The sequence below is a fragment of the Panthera uncia genome, chromosome C2 (assembly GCF_023721935.1).
Source record: "Panthera uncia isolate 11264 chromosome C2, Puncia_PCG_1.0, whole genome shotgun sequence".
In the NCBI taxonomy this organism is placed as follows: Eukaryota; Metazoa; Chordata; class Mammalia; order Carnivora; family Felidae; genus Panthera; species Panthera uncia.
This window is the reverse complement of record NC_064810.1, coordinates 154,452,984-154,480,459: the sequence shown is the minus strand read 5'-3', so window position 1 is coordinate 154,480,459 and position 27,476 is coordinate 154,452,984. Positions and strand designations below refer to the sequence as shown.

Here is a 27,476-nt window from a genome sequence, read left to right as displayed (position 1 = left end):
TGTCTCAAACCCAAAGTGAACCTCCTACTTGCTGAGTAAACACCAGAAGCATTTCCTTAAAGTCAGAAACAAGAAAAGAAAGAAGGAAAACTGTAGTTATTTCCAGATTATGTGACTGTCAACTTGGGAATCTTTAAGAACTAAACTACTATAAACTCTAAAAGATTTTATTTGGGTCATAAAACTATTATACAAAAACTAACGTTCGTATGATAGGCAACAGCCAAACAAAGCTATACGGGAAGAAAAGTTCTCATTTACACAAGTAATGAGAAAGGTAAACTGTCTAGGAAGAAACTCCATAAGAAATGGGCAAGATTTACGTGAAGATGTTCTAGGTCTAGTGGTTGGAAGCCTAGAGATAACACCAGGCTCTTTAGTTAGATGCGCTCACTTGAAGTCAGGTAGTGGAAATTAGGAAACCATCTTCCTAGGGCTCCTGGCCCTCCCACTGGAGAGGAAGGTTGTGGGTTTCTTTGCGCAAGTCCCAGGGTCTCCTTGAGCTTCCTGGGTGCCAAGAAGCAGTAGCGGTTGTGGCAGCTTTTGGATCCAACTCTGAGATCACAGAGTCCCATTTTAAGGTGTTTATTCTCCGCGTTCAGGCAGTGGCTGTGGGTGGATCTAACCCCGGCGCGCACATGCAGTAAAACCTTGGTTTGCAAGCGTAATTTCTTCCGGAAACATGCTTAGAATCCAAAGCATTCCTGGATCAAAGCAAATCTCAAGAACCATTGGCTCAGTTGTGATCATGTGACGGTCGGCATCCCGTCCTACTCGTATTACACGACATTGCTCATTTATCAAGTTCAAATTTATTAGAAATGCTTGCTTGTCTTGTGCAACACTCACAAGATAAGTTATCTGCAACCCAAGGTTTTGCTGTATTTGGTATTAGAGGTGGTCGCAGGCATCGGGCGCTCAAGATGGAACTCTGGGACTGGGTCTGACCCGGCTAGGCTTGAAGACGATGTCACTGGAGGAAAGTCGGATACTACAAATCCAGGGCACACAGTGGGAAAAGTTATATCACCTGTGGTCACCTGGAATGAGCAGTTTACTGAAGGTGAGGCTTTAAGCGGCTGCTGCATTGGACAGTTATGATGGGAATAAGGGATTCAAAAACTGTCAAGGTGGGCTGGCCTTTTCTCACTGTACTGGAGAGTTGTTTTTGTTGGTTTTTTTTAACGTTTATTTATTTTTGAGACAGAGAGAGACAGAGTGTGAACGGGGGAGGGGCAGAGAGAGAGGGAGACACAGAATCTGAAACAGGCTCCAGGCTCTGAGCTGTCAGCACAGAGCCCGACGCAGGGCTCGAACTCACGGACCGCGAGATCGTGACCTGAACCGAAGTCGGATGCTTAACTGACTGAGCCACCCAGGCGCCCCTGTATTGGAGAGTTTTAAGAAAGAAAATGATATATTGCCAAAGTCCATAGATACAGAAGGAAATTTAGTATATGATAATGATATGATAATGATGACATTTAAATCAGTAAGGGAAAGATGTATGATTAAGTAAATCAAGTTGGGTAAATGTGTAGCTAACAAGATATATGGTAAAGCTGGATCCATTCTGCTTAACTCACACCCAAACAAATTTCCTTTTATTTATTTATTTTAACGTTTATTTATTTTTGAGAGACAGCCACAGAGCGTGAGCGGGGGGGGCAGAGGGGGAGGGAGACACAGAATCTGAAACAGGCTCCAGACTCTGAGCTGTCAGCACAGGGCCCAAAGTGGGGCTTGAACTCACCAACTGTGAGATCATGCCCTGAGCTGAAGTCGGACACTCAACTGACTGAACCACCCAGGTGCCCCCCCCAAAAAATTTCCTTTTAAAGGAAAAATGTGAAATCATGAAACATTTAGAGGAAACCATGGAAGCATTTTCAAAATAATCTAAGAATGGTAAAGGTCTTTCTAAGTATGATACAACCTGGAAATACTAAGTAGTAAAAAAAAAAAAAAAGCCTTGGTAAAATTCACCAATTAGAAATGGAAAAGATCTGCATTGCCAAACAAAACAAGACAAAACAAAAACACAAGCAAATAAAACAGCATAAAGAAAGTCAAAAGATATGGCAAGCTGAGAAAAAGTCTTGACATTCATATTTAAGAAGAGGACTCTTTTTACCATTATATAAACCTTCTCTATCCAGTAGAAAATTGGACAAAATATGGGCACCTGGGTGACTCAGTCGGTTAAGCATCTGGTTTTTGCTTTCGGCTCAGGTCACGATGTCAAGGTTTGTGAGTTTGAGCCCCACATCAGGCTCTGTGCTGGCAGCGTGCTGTGTGCTTGGGATTCTGTCTCTCCATCTCTCTCTCAAAACAAACATTTTTTTTTTTTTAAAGAAAATTTGGCAAAATATATGAACGATAATTCACGGGAAGTAAATACAAATGTCTTTTTCACACTCCTCATAAGGGAAAGGCAAATTGAAACCTGTTGTCATCTCTCAGATTGGTACGTTCCATCCCAGATCTGGCCAGAATGGAGTAAGTCCACTGCAGCCTGTGTCCCCCACTGACTACTACTAAAACCTCTGGATAAAATATGCAAAAGAGGCTTTGCAAGTTGGAGAAAGTGGTGAAAACTGTTTTTCCTTCTCCCTCCTCCGACCTGAGGCCGGTCAGAGTCACAGTGCTGCACTGTGGTAGTACAGTGACATGGGGAAATGAGACCCTGAAAGAACACCTGTCCCCTGGACAGAGGAAGCGGGAAAAGGGACCCCTGTTGTGCAAAGAGCACGAGGGGAATCCCTGTTATTTTTTTCTCTCTCTTCCCTCAATGCTGCCTTTAGAGTAGCCCCAATTGCACAGAAGTGCATGAGAGACAGAAAGCATAGGAAATTCCAAGAGAACCTTAGCTTTCTGGCCAGCAGAACTGGAAAGAGGAGGTCCTGGGAGCCAGAAGATATGAAGGAAATCCCCAAAAGGAGAGGGAAGGGAATCACTAATTCTGTGTAGTGGTTTGTTATGCAGCAATAGGTAACTAATACAGGGACCCATGTCATTAACTCACCCCGGTCAGCCATTTGTGTTGTCCAACAACTGATTTGTCATACTTAACACAGAATGTTAATTTGTTAATTGTGGAGATGAAATGAGATTGTCCATGCGAAAGGCGTTTTTTTATATTTCCATTCCAATTTTGTCCCCCCTCCCCCACCAATCCTTCTGGTCATATAAATGCCAGAAGATGAAGTCATACGGAGGGAGGGCCATTCAAGTTCAGGGGTTGCAAAGATAGGAAGACTGCAATTTTAAAAAGCCTAATAAGTAATTCATGTCTAAACCTAGTGACTCGCAAACAATTTGTCCCATCTGCAGAAGAGAGAGAACTTCTGGACATATCCATGCAGGGCTTACTAAAAAAGACAGCCATGTGAGAAATGACCAGTAAGGTTGTGAACTCCCGTGACAGAGCATTGGGGTTCTAGAAAGAATAACAAACAGCCCCTATCAAGTGACAAGCTTCTGTTCCCATTCCCCAGTCTCCCTCCTCCCTGTCCTGAACCTGGAAGACCCAGAAAAGGGGCAGAGGTGTGGAGGAGCAGATCTCACTTCTCTGGCTCGGCAGGACTTGGAGGCATTCCTCTGGGCTGACCTGGGTGTATGGAGGGAACCCTTATAAAGGGTTCATTCGTGGCTTTCTTTCGTTCCACTGAGGGTTATTGCTTGCCTGTTGTGGATCGAAGGCCGTTCCAGACACCGGGAATGTATCAGCGGACAAAACTGACAAGAATCTCTGCCCTTGTGAAGCTTACATTTGGGAGAGACTGACAGTAAACATAATAATATAAAACGTTAGGTGATGCGTGCTGTGAAAAAAAGATATAGGAGAGCAGGTAGGGTAGATGGTGGGACGTGGAGGAGAGCAAGTATTACACAGGATGATCAGAAAGGGCCTCAGTGAGAAGGTGGGATTCTATTCCCTGGAGGGAGGAGAGGAAGTAAACAGTCTTCTTAATTAAGGAATGCAGAGGGAACAGCCAGGACGAAAACCCTGGGGTGGGAGCTGGGTGAGTGAGATCTAGGAAGAGCAGGGGGCCAACGTGGCTAGGGCAGAGAAAAGGGGAAAAGTAAGAAGTCTGAGAGATGAAAGGTGGCGGGGGACTTGTTCTGATTTTTGAAAGTGACAAGAAAATTGGGGTCTGGACTGCAAGAGACCGGCCAGAGGAAAATGCGAAGAGGCATACAGGTTTCCCTGGCTCTCAGAAAGCAGAGCATTTCTGTAAATTGAAAGGCGAAGAATAATCCTCGCACAACCTTGCTTTCCGAAAGTTCCCGTTAACGAAAGACCTACATTAGTACCTGTTTTCGCTAAAGGAAAGAAATCTGAAGAGGATTACCGCTTTTACTAAAAAAGCTATTGCTGTAGTAATGGAGGTCTTTGGTAAGAGCAGGGATACCGGTATTTTTTTCTCCGCGTCTCCACTAGGCTCCACCCCCGCTAGGTGCGAAGGCCCAGCGAGGCCCCACCCCTCATCGGAAAAGCAGCCCATGAGACACGCCTCTCCCACCGTGGTCCCGCCTCCTCTCGGAGCGACAGCCCATAGGACACGCCCCCGCTCGCTGTGGCCCCGCCCCCTCGCGGTGGGACCGCCCGACGAGGCCCCGCCCCCCGGCCGCGGACAGCCCATAAGGCGCGCCTCTCTCACCGTGGTCCCGCCCCTCCTCGGGAGTGACAGCCCACAAGGCACGCCTCTCCCGTGCCCCGTCGCGTTCCCACTCCCGGCCAAAAGCCAGCCAGGCCCTTCCTACCTTTTCTCCGGAGCCGTTCCAGCCCCAGCCTCGGAGGGACTCCCCACTAGGCCCCGCCCCGCTCAGGGCGACGCAGTGCCGGGCCCCGCCTGTCCCGACGCGGTCCGGCCCGGCCCGCGCACCCTGGAGTCTGGGCCCCGCCAGGCCCGCCACACCCAGCGCCCGGCGCGCCCTCCCTGCAGGCCTCGGCCCGCCCCCCGCCTCGCGCGTCCGCGGCTCTGCCTCCCCGTGGCGCCGGCCGTCGGGCCCGCCTCCGAAGACGTGGAGCGCCGCTGCGGCCGGTGAGTGGGGGAGGGGCCCGCAGCCCCTCTCGCCGTCGGCGGCGCGGAGCCGGGGTCCGTGTGGGACTGAGCCCCGGCTGCCTGGCGGCGGCGGCGGCGCGCCTCCAGGGACGCCTCCCACAGCCCTTCCTTCCCGGGGCACCTCCCCGGGGCACCTCCCCGGGGCACCTTCCCGGGGCAGTGTCGGGAATGGGGAAGTGGGACCGGGATGGGCGCAAATGGGGGTTGGGGAGGGAGGACTGAAAGTATGGGGGGGGGGTGGCAGGCGCAGGTGGGGGCTGGGGAGAGCCTATAGGAGTCTGGGATGGAGGGCTGAGCATTGGAAGAAACGTGGTGAAGCCGAAAGCTGGGACTTTGGTCAGGATGGGGCCTTGGGGTCTTCGGAGCTCAGGGGAGTGAGGTCGTGGGTGGGGTTGGGAAAGGCGGCCAAGCCTATGGAAGGACGTTTTTTGGAAGGACCAGCCCAGCGGCGCCCAAGATTCACGTTTCTCGGGCCGCCTGGGGAGCAGGGACGCTTGGGATACGTCCGAACTAGCGTGGCTGGAGCGAACTTGCAGGGTCATGCTCCCTTTCACATCGGGGTGATTGGGTTTCCGGGCTCTCCACTGGCACACGTAGTACTTTTTAAGCAATAAATGCAAGTCAGGGGCAGTGCCTGGGACACCCGAGAAATGTGGATGGAATCGAGTTGTCCTCCTATAGGCTGCTTCTGTTTTCCTGGTGCCTGCCCAGCGCCGGACTCGGTGCGCGCCGTCTGCTGCAGAAGGCTGTTCCAGCAGCCAAGACAGTGTACAGAGGTTCCGGGCTTCAAAAGTACAGCGGAGGTTTATTCGGACTGCAAAACTGTTGTGGCCCATGCCGTTAAATCCTGCGGAGTTTAGTTTCCAAAACGCGAGTCCTGTGGCGTTTTTCAAAAGTCCCATCTTTACTCTCTGCCTGCTTTCAATTTGAAGTCTCCCACTAACTTACAGAACCAGATACTTTCTAAGGGCCCGTTCTGTGAGGACACCTAGTTTTAAATTCACCGTGGGAAGTAGATCATGTGTGTTCTGACCAGCTTTTGCTGAAAGAATTGCAGAATTACCGGTGAAGGATGAAATTTAAAAGATTTAAAGTAATGCAAGGGAATAGAAAGGGCCTAGTAAATCGGTGTGTGTGCTTAAAAAAAAAGCCAGTGAAACTTTTTTTCATTGTAGAACCTTAGAAGATAGAGAAAAGAGTATAAGGATGAAAATGAAAATCCCATGTAATTTAACCAACCCTCTTAACATTTTGGTGCAATACTCCTTCATTCTTTTTGTATTTTATTGTGTATTAAATGTACATGTTACATAATTGGGGTCACATTGTTATATTACTTTGTTGTCTGCTTTTACCCCCGCTTGGCATTTCCCCCGATCGTTAAGAATTCTCCGTAAACGTCTTTTTATATGGTGGGTGATCATCGTATGGATTCATGCTTTTATCACATATCAGAGCTTTAGTTTTGAGTCAAGTGCTACGCTTGCAGGTGAGATGCAGTGTTGCTCCAGGGTTTCAGACGTGATTCCAGAGCAGACAGGAAGTGTGAGTGAGAGGCGGTCAGTCCTGGCAAGGCCCAGTTGGGTGCTTCTGTGCAGAGGTGGCCTTCTTGGTGCAGCATCTCTTTAGGCCTAGGCCTGGGCTGCTGTGGCCAGGCTGTTTCCAGTACGTCTGTCCCGCCTCTCCTGCATCTTCCGGTGCGATCCTGATGCCATCAGGTTCCCAGATGTGTTTCTCACATGGGCCTCACCAGCTTCCTTACCTCATCAGTGTCGCCGAGAAACTCTAGTGCGGGTGGGTGTGTACGGTGTGCTGACTTACCACTCCCAGATTTGCACACCTTATGTAACTCGGAGAGGCAGCTGCCCTGGGTCTCGAGGAAGGACTGTCTCCCAGTTGCCCTCGTCATTAACAGCCTGTTGCAGATTTCAGAAGACGGCTCTGTTTTCTTACCCTCAGGGCCTCCAGAAGGGTCCTGTCCTTCCATCTAGCCCCGGCCATTAAAATTGCACCTTTTCTCCTCGGGAAATCCCTCTCATTTTCCAGCTCAATCAGTGGGGCCCTTCGTCTTTCTCTCAATGATCTGTTCCTGTGCTGCTTCGTGACTGAGTAATTTTGGTTTGTGTTTCTCCTCGGGTCTGAAATAAGGTGATTTCTGAAGATACCTGTGCACTTCCTTGTAACTAGCCTTTGGATTTATAATTCCATTGCCTTCCCCCACCCCCAAGCTCAGGAAGAGAATACAGAGTCTCCTATTCTTTTCTTGATCCTTGATGAAAGATGCATGTACTCCCGGCCCCATGGCTGAACTCACAGTGTGTTTATCTTCATATGCGCATTTCAGCCACTATGGTCAGGATTCACCTCTTCCTGTAGGCAGGTGATTGCAGTAGCTAATGTAACAGCACCTGAATCCAGTTCGTTTTTAGGCCTCTCTTTGGCGCTGTGTGCAGTACAACACACGGTAAGAACAGAATTTGGGACGGCTGTCCTGTGCCCCAGAGTGTCTCTGGAACCTGTATGCTGTGCCTTTTAGTCATTCCTGGCTGCTGTCCTGGTTGACAGCTTGGGTGAAAGGGGGAAATTGGTTGTGGTTGCAGAAATCGTTGTACCGTCCAGTGCCCAAGAAGACTACATATGTTGGATCGTTGTTTTTTAGATTGGACCCCGCTGGGACCACGAGCCTCTTTTCTGTACCCACACTTAACGCCCTCACGTGCCCCCCTCTGGTATTTTAGTCGCGTGTATTTATTAGTCATGTGCATGGTGATGATGGTAGACCAAGCTCCCATGAAGACCCTCTGGTCAAAGCAGGTTGCAGAACTCAGCTTAGGCCAAGGCTGCCCTGAGGCTTCTTGTTTTTACTGCCTTAGACTTGCTCTTCATGCCATTGAGCCCGCGGGTGGGGAGAAGCGGTTTAGCACAGGCCTGGATTCCGCTGGCCAGTGAATTACAACACTGAGTGCTCCATACCTGCACCCTGCTGCGTGCAGAGCACAGGGGCAGGGATCCCCCAAGGAGAGAGCATCCCAGAGGTGTTCCTATATAGAGACAGAAATTCCCTGAGCGATGGGTGCCCCTCGGTGGGTTACAGGGACAGGAAGAAGACCGCACAGAAGGTGTGGCGCGTCGGGAGAGGGGCGTCTTAGGTCACCAGGGTGGTAAGTACGTTGTGGCGCGGTGGCCGGCCCGAGCGCAGAACAGCTGAAAGCGAGCGTGAACAGAGCAGAGTGGGCCTTCGAGGACTGTCACCAACAGTGTTGAGCCTCGAGGGCATTTTATGTGCTGGAGCCTCAGAGGGATCAAGGCTTCCCGAGCTCCACCAACAAGCCTTCACGGACACTCTTTTCCCACCTGGCATGGTTCAGAGCGGAGTCCAACCAACACGGGCCCTGGACTTAGTCTGTGAGACTTTCAGGGAGCTAGGCTTGCAGCTGCCCAGCGTGGCCGGGCCGGCGTTTCTTCCAATGACAAGACTGTAAAACTGACTTTGTTGACTAAGTTCACAAAAAGGAAAAAAAGAGGAAAAGGTCTTTTTCATACTGCCTGGTTTCATTCAAAGAGCACTGGACTTCAGTCTGTATCTGCCACGCTGGTTGTGTGATTTCGGACCTTGTGAATATGATACAGTGAGGTCATGGGACTAAGTGACCCCTAAGGCTCCTTCTGCTCTAAAAATTCTATCGTTGCCCAGCTCCACTGGCGCTTTTGGCCGCCTCCTTCTGGATAGGAGGGGATGTGCCTATGTGCGGAGCTGTTTCATTTTATATACTGTTGGACGGAAGGCTTTTCGTTGTTATCGAGCCTTTATTCAAAACAATCTTTACAGTTAGGCAACTTCTTTTTTACAAAGTTGGTGTGTTTTTAATCTGGGACTAAAGCAAATTATCTTGTATTATACAGTTTTAAAAAGTATCGTTTGGCCTTTCCTAAAGGGTACATTTCACCCTTACTTTTAAAATGTCGGACCTCTATACTGTGTTACAAGTGTAAAAGCCATTTTTTTCTAATTATAAGAAAAAAAACCTTGCCTATTAAAGTTCAAATCAAAAAGAGAAACGTAAAGAAGAAAATAACAATCATCTGAAATCCTACTACCTAGACATGACAGTTGGGAGAGATATATCTGCCTAATCATCGATGGGATATTTATTCAAATACACACAGTATGGAGTGAATCGTGAGTGTAGCCACACGTGGTTAAGGGTGTGAACTCTGGCCTCAGGGTGCCTGAGGTTAGGCTCTTCTGCTCGCTACCACGTGACATTGGACAAACTCCTTAACCTCTTTGACTTCAGTTTTCTCATCTGCTAAATGAAAGTGTTAAGAGTTTCTTTTTCATGGGGTTGGTGTGAGAATTCAAGGAGTAGCCCATGTAAAGACCCCAAAGTTAGCTAGTGTTGAGATGGCGACGTAGGAGGGCGCTGGGCTCACCGCGTCCTGCTGATCACTTAGATTCCACCCACATCTGCCTAAATAACCCAGAAAACCGCCAGAAGACTAGCAGAACGGACTCTCCAAAGCCAAGCGTAGACAAGAGGCCCACGGAAGAGGGTAGGAAGGCCGGAGAGGTGTGCGCGCTCCAGGGACTGGCGGGAGGGAGCCTGGTTGGTGGAGGGGCAGCCTGCCTGGCGAGGCGGAGCCCCAGAGTCTGGCTTGCAAAAGCAGAGGGGCCGGACTGCGTGAGTTCTGACAGCCAGTGGGACTTAACATCTGGAATGTTAAAAGTGAACAGCTCTGCTCGGAGAGTGAGAAGGCTAGAGGACAACGGGAGGGAGAGTTGTTGAGCCCCGGAAGACAGAGCTCCGCTCGTGGGGAACAAAGGCTCTGGCCAGCGCCATCTCCCTCTCCCATCCCCCAGCCGAAACCCCAAAGGGAACCAGTTCACTGAACTTGCTTGCACCGTGCAAGCACCCAGCGCTGTGCTTCTGTGGATCCATCCCTCCGACGGGTCTGCCTCCCTCCCGGTAGCTGCAGGGCCCCTCCTGCAGAGGACCACCCACGGCAAAGCGAGCTGAGCCTGCCCCTCCCGCCCCTGTGCACGGATCCACCCTGGCTAATACGCCAGATCCCATCGAAACAGCACCACAAGCCTGGCAGTGTGCAAGTAGCCCAGACAGGGGCACCCCACTCGACAGTGAGTCCTGCCCCTGGGAGAGGAGAAGATAAGGTACACACCAGTCTGACTGTGGCCCCAGCGGTGGGCTGGGGACAGACATCAGGTCTGGCTGCAGCCCGCCCACCAAAACAAGTTACTCCAGACAGCACAGGGGAAGTGCCCTGCAGTTCCGCGCCACTCCAGGGACTGTCCAAAATGACGAAACGGAAGAATTCTCCTCAAAAGAAACTCTAGGAAGTAGCGACAGTAACGAATTGATCAAAAACGATTTAAGCAATATAACGGAACAAGAATTTAGAAAAATAGTCATAAAATTGATCGCTGGGCTTGAAAAAAGCATAGAGGACAGCAGAGAATCTATTACTACAGAGATCAAGGGACTAAGAAATAGTCATGAGGAGCTAAATAATGCTATAAATTAGGTGCAAAATAAAATGGAGGCGACCACAGCTCGGATTGCAGAGGCAGAGAATAAGTGAATTAGAAGATAAAATTATGGAAAAAGAGGAAGCTGAGAAAAAGAGAAAAAAATCCAGGAGTATGAGGGGAGAATTAGAGAACTAAGTGATGCAATGAAACGGAACAATATCTGTATAATAGGAATTCCAGAGGAGGAAGAGAGAGAGAGAAAGGGGCTGAAGGGGTACTTGAACAAATCATACCTGAGAACTTCCCTGATCTGGAGAAGGAAAAAGACATTGAAATCCAAGAGGCACAGAGAACTCCCTTCAGACGTAACTTGAAACGATCTTCTGTGTGACATATCATAGTGAAACTGGCAAAATACAAGGATAAAGAGAAAATTTTGAAAGCAGCTAGGGATAAACACACTCTAACATACAAAGGGAGACCAATAAGACTAGTGACGGATCTATCTACTGAAACTTGGCAGGCCAGAAAGGAATGGCAGGAAATCTTCAATGTGACGAACAGAAAAAAATATGCAGCCGAGAATCCTTTATCCAGGAAGTCTGTCATTCAGAATAGAAGGAGAGAGAAAGGTCTTCCCAAACAAACAAAAACTGAAGGAATTCATCACCACTAAACCATCCCTACAAGAGATCCTAAGGGGGATTCTGTGAGTGAAATGTTGCAAGGACCACAAAGTACCAGAGACATCACTACAAGCATGAAACCTACAGACATCACAATGACTCTAAATCCATATCTTTCAATAATAACAATGAATGTAAATGGACTAAATGCTTCAACCAAAAGACATAGGGTATCAGAATGGATAAAAAAACAAGACCCATCTATTTGCTGTCTACAAGAGACTCTTTTAGACCTGAGGACACCTTCAAATTGAAAGTGAGGGGATGGAGAAGTATCTATCATGCTACTGGAAGTCAAAAGAAAGCTGGAGTAGCCATACTTATATCAGACAAACTAGACTTTAAATTAAAGGCTGTGACAAGACATGAAGAAGGGAATTATATAATAATTACAGGGTCTATCCATCAGGAAGAGCTAACAATTATAAATGTCTATGGGCCGAATATGGGAGCCCCCAAATATATATAAAACAATTCATCACAAACATAAGCAACCTTATTGATAAGAATGTGGTAATTGCAGGGGACTTTAATACTTCACTTACAGCATTGGATAGATCATCTAGACACAGGATCAATAAAGAAACAAGGGCCCTGAATGATACATTGGATCAGATGGACTTGACAGATATTAGAACTCTGCATCCCTAAGCAACAGAATATACTTTCTTCTCGAGTGCACGTGGAACATTCTCCAAGATAGATCACATACTGGGTCACAAAAGAGCCCTTCATGAGTATAAAAGAATTGAGATTGTACCATGCACACTTTCAGACCACAATGCTATGAAGCTTGAAATCAATCACAAGAAAAAGTCTGTAAAGAACACCCTGCTAAAGGATGAATGGGTCAACCAGGCAATTAGAGAAGAAATTAAAAAATATATGGAAACAAATGAAAATCAAAATACAACAATTCAAATGCTTTGGGATGCAGTGAAGGCAGTCCTGAGAGGAAAATACATTGCAATCCAGGCCTATCTCAAGAAACAAGAAAAATCCCAAATACAAAATCTAACAGCATACCTAAACGAAATAGAAGCAGAACAGCAAAGACACCCTAAACCCAGCAGAAGAAGAGAAATAATAAAGATCAGAGCAGAAATAAACAATATAGAATCTAAAAAAAAACAGTAGAGCAGATCAATGAAACCAAGAGTTGGTTTTTTGAAAAAATAAACAAAATTGATAAACCTCTGGCCAGGCTTCTCAAAAAGAAAAGGGAGATGACCCAAATAGATAAAATCATGAATGAAAATGGAATTATTACAACCAGTCCCTCAGAAACACAAGCAATTATCAGGGAATACTATGAAAAATCATATGCCAACAAACTGGACAACCTGGAAGAAATGGACAAATTCCTAAGCACCACATACTTCCAAAACCCAAAGTTACCTAGTGTTGTTGTCATTTTGATATTAGGATGGATTGTACATATCCATAAATGGGGTCTTGTTTTGCGTTTTTTAAAAATCTTACAATGCGTAATGAAATGTTCTCCATGTTAATATAGTTGCATCCGTACCCTAGTGTTGATGGTTCTGTTGTATGGCTGTGACGTGTAAATACCTTATGTGTTTCGCCAGTGTCCTCTTGTTGGACTTTCAGGTTGTATACATTGTGTCTTTTTTATTTCTTTGCCATAACTAAACCCAAAGTAAATGAGAAAGAGAGAGAGGAAAAAAAGGAAGTTGTAATGACTTCCACTGTATATATATTCTATTTTATTGTCTCCTTGGCATGAATTCCTAGAAATGGCGTTGTTGTGTTGAATGGTAAGCGTATTTCATATTATTTTCCATACTGCCACTCTGCTTTCTGGAAAGATGGCATCAAAGTACAACATCTGTCAGCTGTGTGTGAAAATGCCTGATTTTCTACACCTGTGCCAGAACTAGGTTCCGTCCACCTTTCAGCTTCAGCAAACCTGAAAAGGGAAAGGCATCTTATAGTTGCTTTACATTTCTTTTATTGGTATGTTTGAACATCTTCTCAAAGTGTGTGTTGGCTGCTTCTATTCTTTTGTGACTTGTGATTTCAGGTTTCGTATTTTTTTGTTGATTTGTAGGAACTCTTTGGATGTCAGAGATGGTGACACTTTTGTCTGTAGGATCTTGGAAATCTTGTGAAGGTTGTGTCGAGTCATGAAGGGCATATAGTAGCTCAAATGAGAATAATCAGTGAGCAAATATTTTTTATGTATTTCTTGCTGGTGCTCATACACGTGTTTAGAACTGAAACCTGCATTTAGTGTCTCAGAAAGAGTGTTGTGTGGTCTGGAAGTTGTGAACACAGTGGGCCTTTTATACCGACGTTAGGCGATGCGCAAATGCCAGGAAACTGACACCTTTGACGTGTGTCCACACACACCCTGCTGAACTGTGGATTGTGCCCTGAGCCTAACCATTCCTTTTCAGCTTGGCTCTTTACTTCCTCTTTCCCATGTTCCAGGTCAGAGACCTCACAGTTATCTGTGGACCTTTTCCGAGTTGAAGGCTACCGGTTCTCAGCCTCCCTTCCCAGAAGGTTAATCCCGCCTCCTCAGGCTGCCCTGCCCCAGACGGTTTCTGCTATTGTTTCAGGCCTCCTGTTGGAATGATCTGATGCTTCCGCTGTAAGACTGTGAGCTCCCTAGAAGCAAGATGGGGACCTTACTTACTTTTGTACCTTCAGACTCTTATCACAGCATGACTGAAAATAAGCATGTCATAAATGTTCGTTGTATTTGATTTTTCCGTTTAAAAGGTGACGATGCGTAAGCCTCTGTAGTGTACTGGTACATTAACCATTTTCCTCAACTTTTTGTTTTGAAAAATTCCAGAAGTTCAGGAGAGTTGAAAGAATATTCATATTCTGCCCCCTAAATCTACCTATGGAGATTCATCTCACTCCGACACGTAGCTGATTCTCTGCTCAGAAACCAACAGTGGCTCCATTCTGGGCATTGGAGCAGATGTGAACTGTAGCATTCCTTATCCTTAAATGGTCACAGCTCACAAAATGTTGCCCTCTCTGCTCTGGTCCTGCTCTGTCTGCTCTGTCTATTCTTAATGTCATTGATTTTACACATTATTTCCCTCTGTAGAACATGCCTCTTTTTCTTGATGGAAACTTTGGCACATTAAGTGTTCTGAGTTCCTATAGCTCTAATGGCTAATTTTTATCATTCTTTCATTCTGTAGAGTTCCCGACCACATTACTAGCTGTTAGGAGGTGAGTGCTGAGGCCCGTTTTGATCTTGTTACCTTCATAGAGCCTGGCACGCCCACTTTGGATTTGGCTGTTATTTTATAATAGCATTCCTGAAGCATTTGTGCCATGATGTGAATCCAGCATTGATTTATAATACCTATGTTGCCCCAAAACTTACGCTGTGTTGGAGTAAGAGAAAAACTTATCAGTCTAAGCCAGGTAACCTCGGTCTGTTTGATCTGCTTGTTGCAAGATCATAATTCACCCTAAAGAACGGAAGGCTGTTCTGTGGTGTTGGTCATTCCTTTTGTGATTATTCCCAAGAACTGATTTGCACTTGTACTTTGGAGTCATTAAAACCCACGTCAAGTACAAAGTTAGAATAAGTAAGTCTAAAGTCTGGAAATTGTCTCTGCTGTGAATCACTGGGTTAGAGAGATTCACACGAGAAACATTTTAGAGGGAGGCCATTAGGCCTTAGTGACTGATGCCATTTGTGGACATCCAAGTCGACCAGGGTACTTTTCAAGCGTGGAAATGGAGATAAAGATGATATTCCTGAGAAAGAGAAACTAGGAAGGGAAGCTGATACCGGGGACTTCAACTCCATACCTAAGCATGAACTCGGACCAGGTCAATTCCCTGCTCTTACTGAACTGATCACTCCCATCGCTTATTTGACAAAGCCCCGTTCCTTTGTAGTCACGGTCCCTGGTTAGATACCTGCTCATTCCCATCCTGCACCCCCCACCCCTACACACACAAGTGGTGCTGTAGCCACACCTCATCACTTGTGTGTCTCTGATTCTGTTGGCTATTTTTCCTCTCTATTTTGTACAGGAATACTGTTTCTTCTACGTAGAATGCCATCCAAGTCTCGCCAGCAAATTCCTGTTCATTCCTCTAAACCCTGTTCGGGTGTCAGATCTTTTGTAAATACTTTCTACCTCTTCCTGTGTGACAGTGTATTTCACACGTTTTGTCTTTCCCTTATCTGATGTCCTCCCTGCCGTGTTCTGAGCTGCTTACGGGAAAGGATGATGTTCCCCCTGACTTTGTATGGGCCTGGCTCGCACTTGTGCTTTGAGCCATTGGTTGAGCCTGTCTCATGTCCATCTGGATCATGAGAAATTTTCCTTTGTCCTGGGACCCAGAATTAGGTGTAATTAAGAGAAAATACAAATACGTTTTTTATATGTTTCCATAGATTTCACTTTTCCATTATAACCCATGTGCTTTTTATTTTATTTTAATTTCAGCACATTTGTAAAAGATGAAAGTGACCTTATCAGCTTTGGATACTTGTGAGAGTTCCTTCACACCTTTGGTGGTCCTAGAACTTGCGCAGGATGTCAAAGAAGAAACCAAAGAATGGCTGAAAAACAGAATTGTCTCTAAAAAGGAAGATGGGGGCAAGTAAAACAAATATTACTCAGACTTAGTCATGATCAGTGACTAAAAATGTATTTTCAAATGTTTTACAGTTTTTTCCTTGATATATTTCTAAAATTCATATCCACTTCTTTGCTCTTTATGATTTCTCTGGACTTGAAAGGGAATCTAAGTCAGCATTAGACTGTAAGCAGCACGGGTGTGATTTTGTTCACAGCTATAAATGCCGTGCCTAGTACACTGCCTGGTGCACAGTAGGTCAATATTTGTCAGATGAGTGGACGAGTATCTATCTGTGTGTCAGGTATGGTGCTGAGAGGGAGATTAACACGGTCCCTGCAAGAACGTTACTGTTACTGTCACTGTCGGTGTAAGGAGACTGAACGTGGCTTTTCTGGAAACTGAAGTAACGGAACAACAACAACGACGACAAAACGAGCTGTTACAAAGCAGTCAGTGCACGATAGTTCGGAGTGAATTGTTTGTAGACTAGCTGCAAGAGGAAAGGGAAGAAAGGGGAGGCCCTTGGTGATGCTTTTCAGGACGGAGAGGGATGACTTTATAGGAGAAGCCAAAGCTTAGCCCTCTCCCAAAGGGCAGAAGGGGGTCTACATCTGGGGGAAAGAGTGGAGGACATTTTACACGAGGAAACGCGTCATAAAACTGTACAGAACAATACCTAAAACTTCACCAAGTCTCCAAACACTGAATACAACTTAGACTTTTTTTTTTTTAAGATTTTGACTGTAAACTGAAGTGCTTTCTTAAAAATAAAACCTTGAATCAAAGTGGGATTTTTGATTTTTGGGAAACAACCAAGCCAAAAGAAAACTTGAAAACGAGAGTACCTGCTTACTAAAATCAGAGGTGTTTCACTGGATTGGAGTTTGTTCGTTCATTTGTTCTTTCTTTAAATGTTTATTTATTTTTTTAATTTTTTTTTTTAAACGTTTATTTATTTTTGAGACAGAGAGAGACAGAGCATGAACAGGGGAGGAGCAGAGAGAGAGGGAGACACAGAATCTGAAACAGGTTCCAGGCTCTGAGCGGTCAGCACAGAGCCCGACGCGGGGCTCGAACCCACGGACTGTGAGATCATGACCTGAGCCGGAGTCGGACGCTTAACCGACCGAGCCACCCGGGTGCCCCTAAATGTTTATTTATTTTTGAGAGAGAGAGAGAGAGAGACAGAGTGTGAGAGGGGAAGGGGCAGATAGAGAGGGAGACAAATCCGAAGTGGGTCCAGGCTTTGAGCTGTCAGCACAGAGCCTGAAGTGGACTCGAACCCATGAACCGTGAGATCATGACCTGAGCGGAAGTTGGACGCTTAACTGACTGAGCCCCCCAGGCGCCCCTGGGTCCCTTCTTTGAAATTCCTGTGATGGAAGAGCTTTTGTTGTGCCTAAGAGTGAGGGACTTTTGTGTATTCCCAGTCTTCTCTGTTACTTGTGTGGAACAGACACACAAAGACACACAAGAATGGGGAAGCAGCGGGCATCTTTCTACTGTTGGGAAAGCAAAAAAGAACATTCCAAAAAAGCATCCTCATCTTTCAGGTAAGGGTAGTAGGTTTAACACTCATGTTTACTTTTACTCTCTTCTAAACTCCTATTGAAATGACAATAAAAGAATCTTTTAAAAAAGATAATAAGTCCAGGTTGACAAAGAAGAAAGGAAAGAATATAACAGCAGCACCATTTTGGAAGCTTGAAAACAGGTGGATGAGTGGTGAATAACTTCTCAGATTTGAAAAAGCCAAAGCTGAAGCTGGCAGGGGTACAAGTTGAGGTACAGTTTGGTTTATACTGCAGACTGAAGACTTCTAAAGACTTAGGTATTAGTGACTGTAGAGACCTGTGGAGGCAGAAATAAGTGCTACCAAGAAAAAGGAAAAAGAATCGACCAAGATCCATTTAAGAAATAGTTAGCTCCCCTGATCCCTTCTGTATTCTACCATCGGAGCAGAAGAGTGTGAATTATTCTCTGCAGAGGGTCAGATGCTTGGATTTTGTAATGGGGGATTTATGCACAGTTGAAAACAGAGATTCTGTACTGAAAATAGGATAATAACTGAGTATTATTACCCCTGTCCTCCACCCCACGAATCTCATACCTAATTTAGTATCCAAAATATTAGCTAGAATCAATCATCTAGGAAGCAGATTGAATACTCTTTCCTGGGGACTCTGACCAGAGTCAGAGTCAAAGACAAAACAACCAAAGGCAAAATAACCCAAGGTGCAGAAATCAGAGAGTTGCCCATGGAAAATGACCTGGCCAGATGACTGTGCATGGAAGGCCATCTTTAATGAACTCCATCTAAACCTTCAGAGGTTCACTGTACCCTGTCGGGACACCTTTCTTAAACATGTGCATACAATAAAAGATCACCAAACATCCGAGGAAAATCCCTAACATGAAAGAGAAAGCTAAGCTAAAACAAGCAGACAAAAACAGCAAACTCTGCAGAAGAAGAAAACCAAGAGGAAATTAAAAACTCAACTCTCAGTTATGAGAAGGTAGAACATTCTATAAATCAAGAGTCGGATGCTGTAAAATATTCATTTAGGAAAAAAGCTCTTAGAGAGTGGAAATATGAAAGCAAAGTTTAAAAACTCAAAGGGTTAGAAAGTAATTTTGATAAAGCCTACCAGAAGGTAGAGCAAAAAGTTACAGAATTGGAAAATTTGACAGAGAAAAAATAAGGAAGTTAGAGGACTCGTCCAAGAGGTACACATCTGAATAAAAGGAGTTCTAGAAAGGGAATGGAAGAAAAGGAGAAGAAATCATCTGAGGAAAACTCAAGGTGGATGCCATGCTTTTTCAGCTGGAAAGGGCCCACCTCGTGCCCAGCACTGGAAATGAAGAGGCCTGTCATTGGGAAGTTCTGGAACCCTGGGAATGGAGAAGATACTACAGACTTCAGGAGAAAAAGAGAAAAGGTCACGTACATAATAATACCACGTATATAAGGATCACACTTCGTAGCAGAAACATGGGAAGCTAGAAGGCATTTTCTGGAGGAACTTGACTTATGTGTAGTTCTTATCTATTTGGGAGATGTATTTGAATTGTTAATACATTTTGCTTATATCAAACTAGAAACAATACTTACCTAGAATGTTTTCGTCCTTGAAACTTTCCTGAGATTGTGCTTATCTTTTGTTTTTGAAGGTGCCCAGCTGCTGTTTAGACCATTGTTAAATAAATATGAGAAAGAAACACTAGAAAATCAGAACTTATATCTTGTCGGTGCCTCCAAGATTACATTGTTACTGGGTGCGGAAGCAATGGGTCTGGTAAAAGAGTGTAATGATAACACTATGAGAGCCTTCACGTATGGAACCCGATATAACTTCAAAGATTTCGATGGTGAGTCCCAAGATTGTTTCTGTTAGAATCATTTTATCTCACAAATAAGGTTTTGATCAGTAGATCAGGCGTCAACACACATTTTCAGTAAAAGGCCAAATAGTAAATATTTTAGGCCGTGTGGGCCATACGTCCTCTCGCAGTTACTCAACACTATCCTTGTAAAGCAAAAGCAGCCCTAGACTGTAAGAAATGAATGGGTGCAGCTGTGTTCCACTAAAATTTGCTTATAAAATATGGCCCATGGACCTTACTTTGTGATCCCTGGAATAGATGAACATAAATTAGGGTGACAAATGTAACTTATTACTGTTATTCTGTTCTAATTCTTAGAATGGTGTATGTTCACTAGCTTGATACAGAAAAATGTTATAATGAGAAATGCAGTAGTTCAGTATTCTAGAATTGCCATTTCCTGGTAGAGTACCTGGTTCTGTTCCGGCCTCATAGCCCGTTCCAGAAGAGAGTGGTTTCTGGAAAGAACTGAGAAAGCCAAGGTGGCTATGAGGTCAGAGTGGGAGTTTGGCTTCAGAATAAACTGGTCCCTTCCAGGGCTTTGGAGTTAGAAGATGTGATTAGGCTTCTTCAAAGTCACTCTGGATTTTTATATCTTTATGCTTTATTAGCATAAATGATAATGGTAAAAAAAATCACCTCATTTAAGAGGATTCGCTTGTCAAAAAACAGCACTGTTTTCTTATCAGACTGTCTTCCCCCAATTTTATGGGAGGAATATTCAACTCCAGAAGGGAGCAACCTGGGCTGAAGAGTTTGAAGGAGGAGAATTTGTCATGTAGGCAAACTTCAGTTCCATCCCTAGTTAGGATAGTGTTAGAATTCTGCTCATTGGCCTTAAATGAGATCAAGCAGGTGTCTGCCATTTGGATATTTGTACCCTGTTATATAAGAACCAGGACCGTAGTCCCTCGCTCCCCTTAGCTGTGGGCGATACATTCCGAGACTCCCAGTGGATACCTGAGATAGCAGACAGTACTGGGCCCTGTATGGGCTGTGTTTTTTCCTATATGTGCATACCTATGGTAAAGCTTAATTTATGAACCAGACACAGTAAGAGATCAACAACAACAATACTAAAATAGAACAATGGTAATAATCTGCTGTAAGAAAAATGGCGCAAATGTGGTCTCTCTCGAAGTATCTTATATTACTGTGTGCACTGGTCTTGTGATGATGTGAGATGATTCAGCTCCTGCCTGCTGAGACGACGTGAGGTGAATGAACTAGGCATTGCAACGTGGTATCAGGCTACCACTGACCTTCTGACAATAGGGCAGAAGGCGGGTCGTCACCTCTGGACCATGACTGATGCAGGTAACGAACTGCAAAAAGCAAAACCCTGGATAAGGGGGAGCCATCGTACAGTGATCGAAGGATTGTGTTATGTGAAGGCAAACGGTAATTTACTCTTATAAAAAGGCGCTTTATGTTCTATTTAATTTAGGAGTTTTATACTTTGCTTATTCCTTGTTGTTATTTATTTATTGTTTATGTCCTCATTTCTATAACCCCAGGTTATTTGAATCTTACTAATTTTATTTTGGCCGTCATGAGAAAATAACTGGAAATTTTTTGTCCTCATTTAGATGACAATGATGACTTCCTCACAATGGCAGAATGTCAATTCATTATCAAACATGAACTCGAAAATCTTAGAGCCAGAGATGAAAAGATGATCCCTGGTTACCCCCAGGCAAAGCTGTATCCAGGAAAGTCGCTATGTAAGTCATGCTGTCAGCCACTTCACGGACACGTGTTCTGATGCACTTGTTTTTGCTTAGCGGATGAATAACAAGTTAAAGAAGCTTTGTGTCTTTCTCTTACTGACAAACATACAGAGCTGTGTAATAACATATTCTCATGAACATGCCTTTTGCCATTAGAGCTTCGTCATATTGCACCTTTAGATCAATATGTTTGTTCCGTGTGGTTCCCTGCGTCTGATTTACCAAGACCTCACAGCATTTGGTTTGCTTAAAATTGGGTGTGAACACATATGCGTATTACGCAACACGGATTAGCAAAGTTTACGTTATGCCCAGATGAGGAGTGAAAATGGGAGCCATTGTCTTTTCCTGGAGCCCTCTTTCCATCTCCTCCCCTTTCAGTGGGTGAGCACGTGGGAACAAGGCTTAGGAAGAGTCACAGAGTGACATGATACCTGAATGCAGATCAGCAGCTTGCAGTTTTGTGATTTTCTGTCATCCCATCTGAAAGAGAATACTAGTTTGCAGATAAAGTGCTCACTACAGCGTGTAATTCCAAGTCTGCCTCCTCCCCCCACCCCCCAGGGTGGCAAGGCCTCAGAGCATTTTTGCTGCCCAAATATACTTTAAACATATAAGCTACTGTGTTCTGTAGTCGGTTTAATACTACCTTCCAGGCTTCACCCAGCAGGACAGATGCCTGGGAAGCAGTCCACGTTCAAATTTTCCCTGTTGTCATCAAATATATATTAGAGTTGGTTTGTTCAAACCAAGGTCCAGTCGTAGATCACCCATTTTGTATGGTGGTTGTGTCTCTTAACTCTCTTTCTCTTACTGTGATAAAGTGCACATAACATAAAATTTAAAGATCGAAGATAAAAAATTTAAAGATTTTCACTGGTATTAAATATATTTAGAATATTGTACATTGTCCTCACCATGCCTCTCCGTAGCTCCTTCCATCTTGTAAAACTGAAACTCTGTATCCATTACACAATCACTCTGCCTTCTCCCCTGGCCCCCTGCCCAAGCAACCACCATTCTTTCTGTCTTTATGGTTGTGACTACTCAAATAAGTGGAATCATACAGTATTTCTCTCTCTGTGACTGGTTTGTTTCACTTAGCATTGTCTGCTAGGTTCGTCTATGTTGTAGCATATGTTGGAATTTCCTTCTTTTTAAAGACTGAATAGTATTCCTGTGTGTGTGCGTGCGTGCGTGTGTGTGTGTGTGTGTACGTACACGTGTATGCCACGTTTTGCTTGTTTACTCATCCGTCAGTGGACCCTTGGGTTGTCTCCACCTTTTTTCTATTTAGAATAATCCTTTTATGAACATGGGTGTGCAAATATCCCTTCAGGGTCCTGCTTCCAATTATTTTGGGTATATACCCAGAAGTGGAATTTCTGGATCACATGGTATTGCTATGTTTAATTTTTTGAAGTACCTCTATACTGTTTTCGATAGCAGTTGTGCCATTTTACGTTCCCATCAACAGTACCTAAGGGTTCCCGTGTCTCCACATCCTTCCTCGCCAGCCTCTAGAGTCTCCTGATTTGTTCATTTCAGCCACTCTGACCGGCGTGAGGTGGTATCTCAGTGTGGTTTTCATTTGTATTTCCCTGATGAGGAGTGACGTTGAGCATCTTTTCATGTGCCTGTTGGCCATCTGGGTGTCTTCTTTAGAGAAGTGTCTATTCATGTCTTCTGCCCGTTTCTTCACTGGATTATATGTTTTTTGGGTGTCGAGTTTGATAAATTCTGTATAGATTTTGGATACTAAGCCTTTATCCGATATGCCATTTGCAAATATCCTCTCCCATTCCATCTGTTGCCTTTTGGTTTTGTTGAATGTTTCCTTCGCTGTACAGAAGCTTTTTATCTTGAGGAGGTCCCAATAGTTCATTTTTGCTTTTTGCTTCCCTTGCCTCTGTAGACACGTCAAGTAAGAAATTGCTGTGGCCGAGGTCAGAGAGGTTTTTTCCTGCTTTCTCCTCTAGGGTTTTGATGGTTTCCTGTCTCACATTCAGGTCCTTCATCCATTTTGAGTTTATTTTTGTGAATAGGGTAAGAAAGTGGTCTAGTTTCAACCTTCTGCGTGTTGCTGTCCAGTTCTCCCAGCACCATTTGTTAAAGAGACTGTCTTTTTTCCATTGGATGTTCTTTCCTGCTTTGTCAAAGATGAGTTGGCCATACGTTTGTGGGTCTAGTTCTGGGGTTTCTATTCTATTCCATTGGTCCATGTGTCTGTTTTTGTGCCAATACCATGCTGTCTTGCTGATTACAGCTTTGTAGTAGAGGCTAAAGTCTGGGATTGTGATGCCTCCCACTTTGGTTTTCTAACATTACTTTGGCTATTTGGGGTCTTTTGTGGTTCCATACAAATTTTAGGATTGCTTGTTCTAGCTTCGAGAAGAATGCTGGTGCAATTTTGATTGGGATTGCATTGAATGTGTAGATAGCTTTGGGTAGTATTGACATTTTAACCATATTTATTCTTCCAATCCATGAGCACGGAATGTTTTTCCTTTTCTTTGTATCTTCAATTTCCTTCACAAGCTTTCTATAGTTTTCAGCATACAGATCTTTTACATCTTTGGTTAGGTTTATTCCTAGGTATTTTATGGTTCTTGGTGCAATTGTGAATGGGATCAGTTTCTTTGTCTTTCTGTTGCTTCATTATTAGTGTATAAGAATGCAACTGATTTCTGTACATTGATTTCGTATCCTGCAACTTTGCTGAATTCATGTATGAGTTCTAGCAGACTTTTCGTGGAGTCTGTCGGGTTTTCCATGTATAATATCATGTCATCTGCAAAAAGTGAAAGCCTGACTTCATCTTTGCTAATTTTGATGCCTTTGATTTCCTTTTGTCGTCTGATTGCTGTTGCTAGAACTTCCAATGCTATGTTAAACAACAGCGGTGAGAGTGGACATCCCTGTTGTGTTCCTGATCTCAGGGGGAAAGCTCTCAGTTTTCCCCCATTGAGAATGATATTAGCTGTGGGCTTTTCATAAATGGCTTTTATGATGTTTAAGTATGTTCCTTCTATCCCAACTTTCTCAAGGGTTTTTTATTAAGAAAGGATGCTGAGTTTTGTCAAATGTTTTTTCTGCATCGATTAACAGGATCATATGGTTATCTTTTCTTTTATTAATGTGATGTATCACGTTGATTGATTTGCAAATACTGAACCAGCCCTGCTGCCCAGGAATGAATCCCACTTGATCGTGGTGAATAATTCTTTTTATATGCTGTTGAATTCGATTTGCTAGTATCTTGTTGAGAATTTTTGCATCCATATTCATCAGGGATATTGGCCTGTAGTTCTCTCTCTTTTTTTTTTTTTTTTTTTTGCTGGGTCTCTGTCTGGTTTCGGAATCAAAGTAATGCTGGTTTCATAGAATGAGTCTGGAAGTTTTCCTTCTCTTTCTATTTTTCAGAACAGCTTGAGAAACATAGGTATTATCTCTGCTTTAAATGTCTGGTAGAATTCCCCAGGGAAGCCATCTGGTCCTGGACTCTTATTTGTTGGGAGATTTTTGGTAACTGATTCAATTTCTTCACTGGTTATGGGTCTATTCAAGTTTTCTATTTCTTCTGTTTGAGTTTTGGAAGTGTGTGGGTGCTTAGGAATTTGTCCATTTCTTCCAGGTTGTCCAGTTTGTTGGCATATAATTTTTCTTAGTATTCTCTGATAACTGCTTATATTTCTGAGGGACTGGTTGTAATAATTCCATTTTCATTCATGATTTTATCTATTTGGGTCATCTCCCTTTTGCTTTTGAGAAGCCTGGCTAGAGGTTTATCAATTTTGTTTATTTTTTCAAAAAACCAACTCTTGGTTTCATTGGTCTGCTCTACTGTTTTTTTAGATTCTATATTGTTTATTTCTGCTCTGATCTTTATTATTTCTCTTCTTCTGCTGGGTTTAGGCTGTCTTTGCTGTTCTGCTTCTATTCGTTTAGGTGTGCTGTTAGATTTTGTATTTGGGACTTTTCTTGTTTCTTGAGATAGGCCTGGATTGCAATGTATTTTCCTCTCAGGACTGCCTTTGTTGCATCCCAAAGCATTTGGATTGTTGTATTTTGATTTTCATTTGTTTCCATATATTTTTTAATTTCTTCTCTAATTGTCTGGTTGATCCATTCATTCTTTAGTAGGGTGTTCTTTAACCTCCATGCTTTTGGAGGTTTTCCAGACTTTTTCCTGTGGTTGATTTCAAGCTTCATAGCATTGTGTTCTGAAGGTGTGCATGGTATGATCTCAATTCTTGTAAACTTATGAAGGGCTGTTTTGTGACCCAGTATGTGATCTATCTTGGAGAATGTTCCATGTGCACTCGAGAAGAAAGTATATTCTGTTGCTTAGGGATGCAGAGTTCTAAATATATCTGTCAAGTCTGCCTGATCCAATATATCATTCAGGGCCCTTGTTTCTCTTCTGTTACCTTGTTAGCTCTTCCTGATGGATAGGCCCTGTAATTACTATATAATGCCCTTCTTCCTCTCTTGTTACAGCCTTTAATTTAAAGTCTAGTTTGTCTGATATAAGTATGGCTACTCCAGCTTTCTTTTGACTTCCGGTAGTATGGTAGATAGTTCTCCATCCCCTCACTTTCAATCTGAAGGTGTCCTCAGGTCTAAAAGAGTCTCTTGTAGACAGCAAATAGATGGGTCTTGTTTTTTTTTTTTTTATCCATTCTGATACCCTGTGTCTTTTGGTTGGCGCATTTAGTCCATTTACATTCAGTGTTATTATGGAAAGATACGAGTTTAGAGTCATTGTGGTATCTGTAGGTTTCATGCTTGTAGTGATGTCTCTGGTACTTTGTGGTCCTTGCAGCATTTCACTTGCAGAATCCCCCTTAGGAGCTCTTGTAGGGCTGGTTTAGTGGTGATGAATTCCTTCAGTTTTTGTTTGGGAAACCTTTATCTCTCTTTTTCTATACTGAATGACAGACTTGCTGGGTAAAAGATTCTTGGCTGCATATTTTTTCTGTTCATCACATTGAAGATTTCCTGTCATTCCTTTCTGGCCAAGTTTCAGTAGATGGGTTTGCTACTACCCTTATGTATCTACCTTTGAATGATAAGGCCTGTTTATCCCTAGCTGCTTTCATAATTCTCTCTTTATCCTTGTATTTTGCCTATTTCACTATATGTTGTGCAGAAGATTGATTCAAGTTACGTCTGAAGGGAGTTCTCTGTGCCTCTTGGATTTCAGTGCCTGTTTCCTTCCCCAGATCAGGGAAGTTCTTAGCTATGAGTTGTTCAAGTACACCTTCAGCCCCTTTCTCTGTCGTTGTCTTCTTCCTCCTCCTCCTCCTCCTCCTCTTCTTCTTCTTCTTCTTCTTCTTCTCTCCTTCTTCTCCTCCTCCTCTTCTTTTTCTCCTTCTCCTCCTTTTCCTCCTCCTCCTCCTTCCCCTCCTCCTCCTCCTCCTCCTCCTCCTCCTCCTTCTTCTGGAATTCCTATGATGTGGATATTGCTCTGTTTGATTGTGTCACTTAGTTCTCTAATTCTCCCCTCGTACTCCTGGATTTTTCTATCCTTTTTTTCAGCTTCCTCTTTTTCCATAATTTTATCTTTTAACTCACCTATTCTCTCCTCTGCCTCTTCAATCTGCACTGTGGCCGCCTCCTTTTTATTTTGCACCTCATTTATAGCATTTTTAAATTCATCCTATTTTTTTAGACCCATGATCTCTGTAGCAACAGATTCTCTGCTGTCCTCTATGCCTTTTTCAAGCCCAGCAATTAATTTTATCATTATTATTCTAAATTCTTGTTTCGTTACATTGCTTGAATCGGTTTTGATCAATTCGCTAGCTGTCGCTAATTCCTGGAATTTCTTTTGAGGAGAATTCTTCCATTTTGTCATTTCGGCTGATTTTCTGTCCCTTGTGCATTTTAAAAGCTTGTTGTGTGCTTTGCATTGGCGAGCACTGCTATATTAAAGGAGGGTCATACCGTGTCCAGGGCCTGGCCCTTCTGGAGGTGTTTTTCCGGAGATTGTTACTTGCTCTCTGTTGTTGTGACTTTGGTTATTTTATTACCCTATTTGTAGTGATATTTTGGACCGTCCAGCAGGTGTGCTTTGATTTGTTCCTTGGAGTAGCCCTGGAAAGGAAAACAGACAAACAGGAGAGAGAAACACGCAAACAAACAAATAACACAAATAAACAAAAACAAAAAAGTAAAGACTAAAGAAGAGGGGGGAGACGGTCCTGATGGCAGAGCACACACAAAGAGAGAAAAAATACACCTTGATTATGCAGAGAGACTAAAAGGCTTAATCCAGAGAGAGAGAAAGGAAAATAAAGAAGGGGGCAGGGAAAACCTAACGAAGATTAAGTTACCCAGACAGAGAAACTATGTGGCTTAATTATTCCAAGAGAGAGAAAGGAGCGTAAAGAAGGAGGTGGAGAACGTGTATCGAGACAATGGATTAAACATGCCTGTTCAGAGAGACCAATGAGCAGAGTAACCAGCCTAAGGGACGGAAGAGATAAGGAGGAGAAAGCGGGGGGGGGGGGGGGGGGGGGGGGGG

The 27,476-nt window shown here is 44.0% G+C and overlaps 1 protein-coding gene across 5 annotated transcripts in view; it reads left to right on the top strand.

Moving 5' to 3' along the window:
- Window positions 1-4,695: 4,695 nt before the first annotated feature.
- Window positions 4,696-27,476, top strand: part of ANO10 (anoctamin 10) — a 225,618-nt gene continuing 202,837 nt past the window's right edge. For 4 of the 5 annotated variants that reach the window (XM_049629102.1, XM_049629100.1, XM_049629101.1 and 1 more), the window contains exons 1-2: window positions 19,036-19,202; window positions 20,807-20,941. In XM_049629102.1, coding sequence (XP_049485059.1) covers window positions 19,121-19,202; window positions 20,807-20,941 — 217 coding nt within the window. In that variant the 5' untranslated portion in view covers window positions 19,036-19,120. Of the gene's footprint in view, window positions 5,049-15,697; window positions 15,851-19,004; window positions 19,203-20,806; window positions 20,942-27,476 lie in introns of those variants that run through there. The other variant, XM_049629104.1, reaches the window with a different exon arrangement.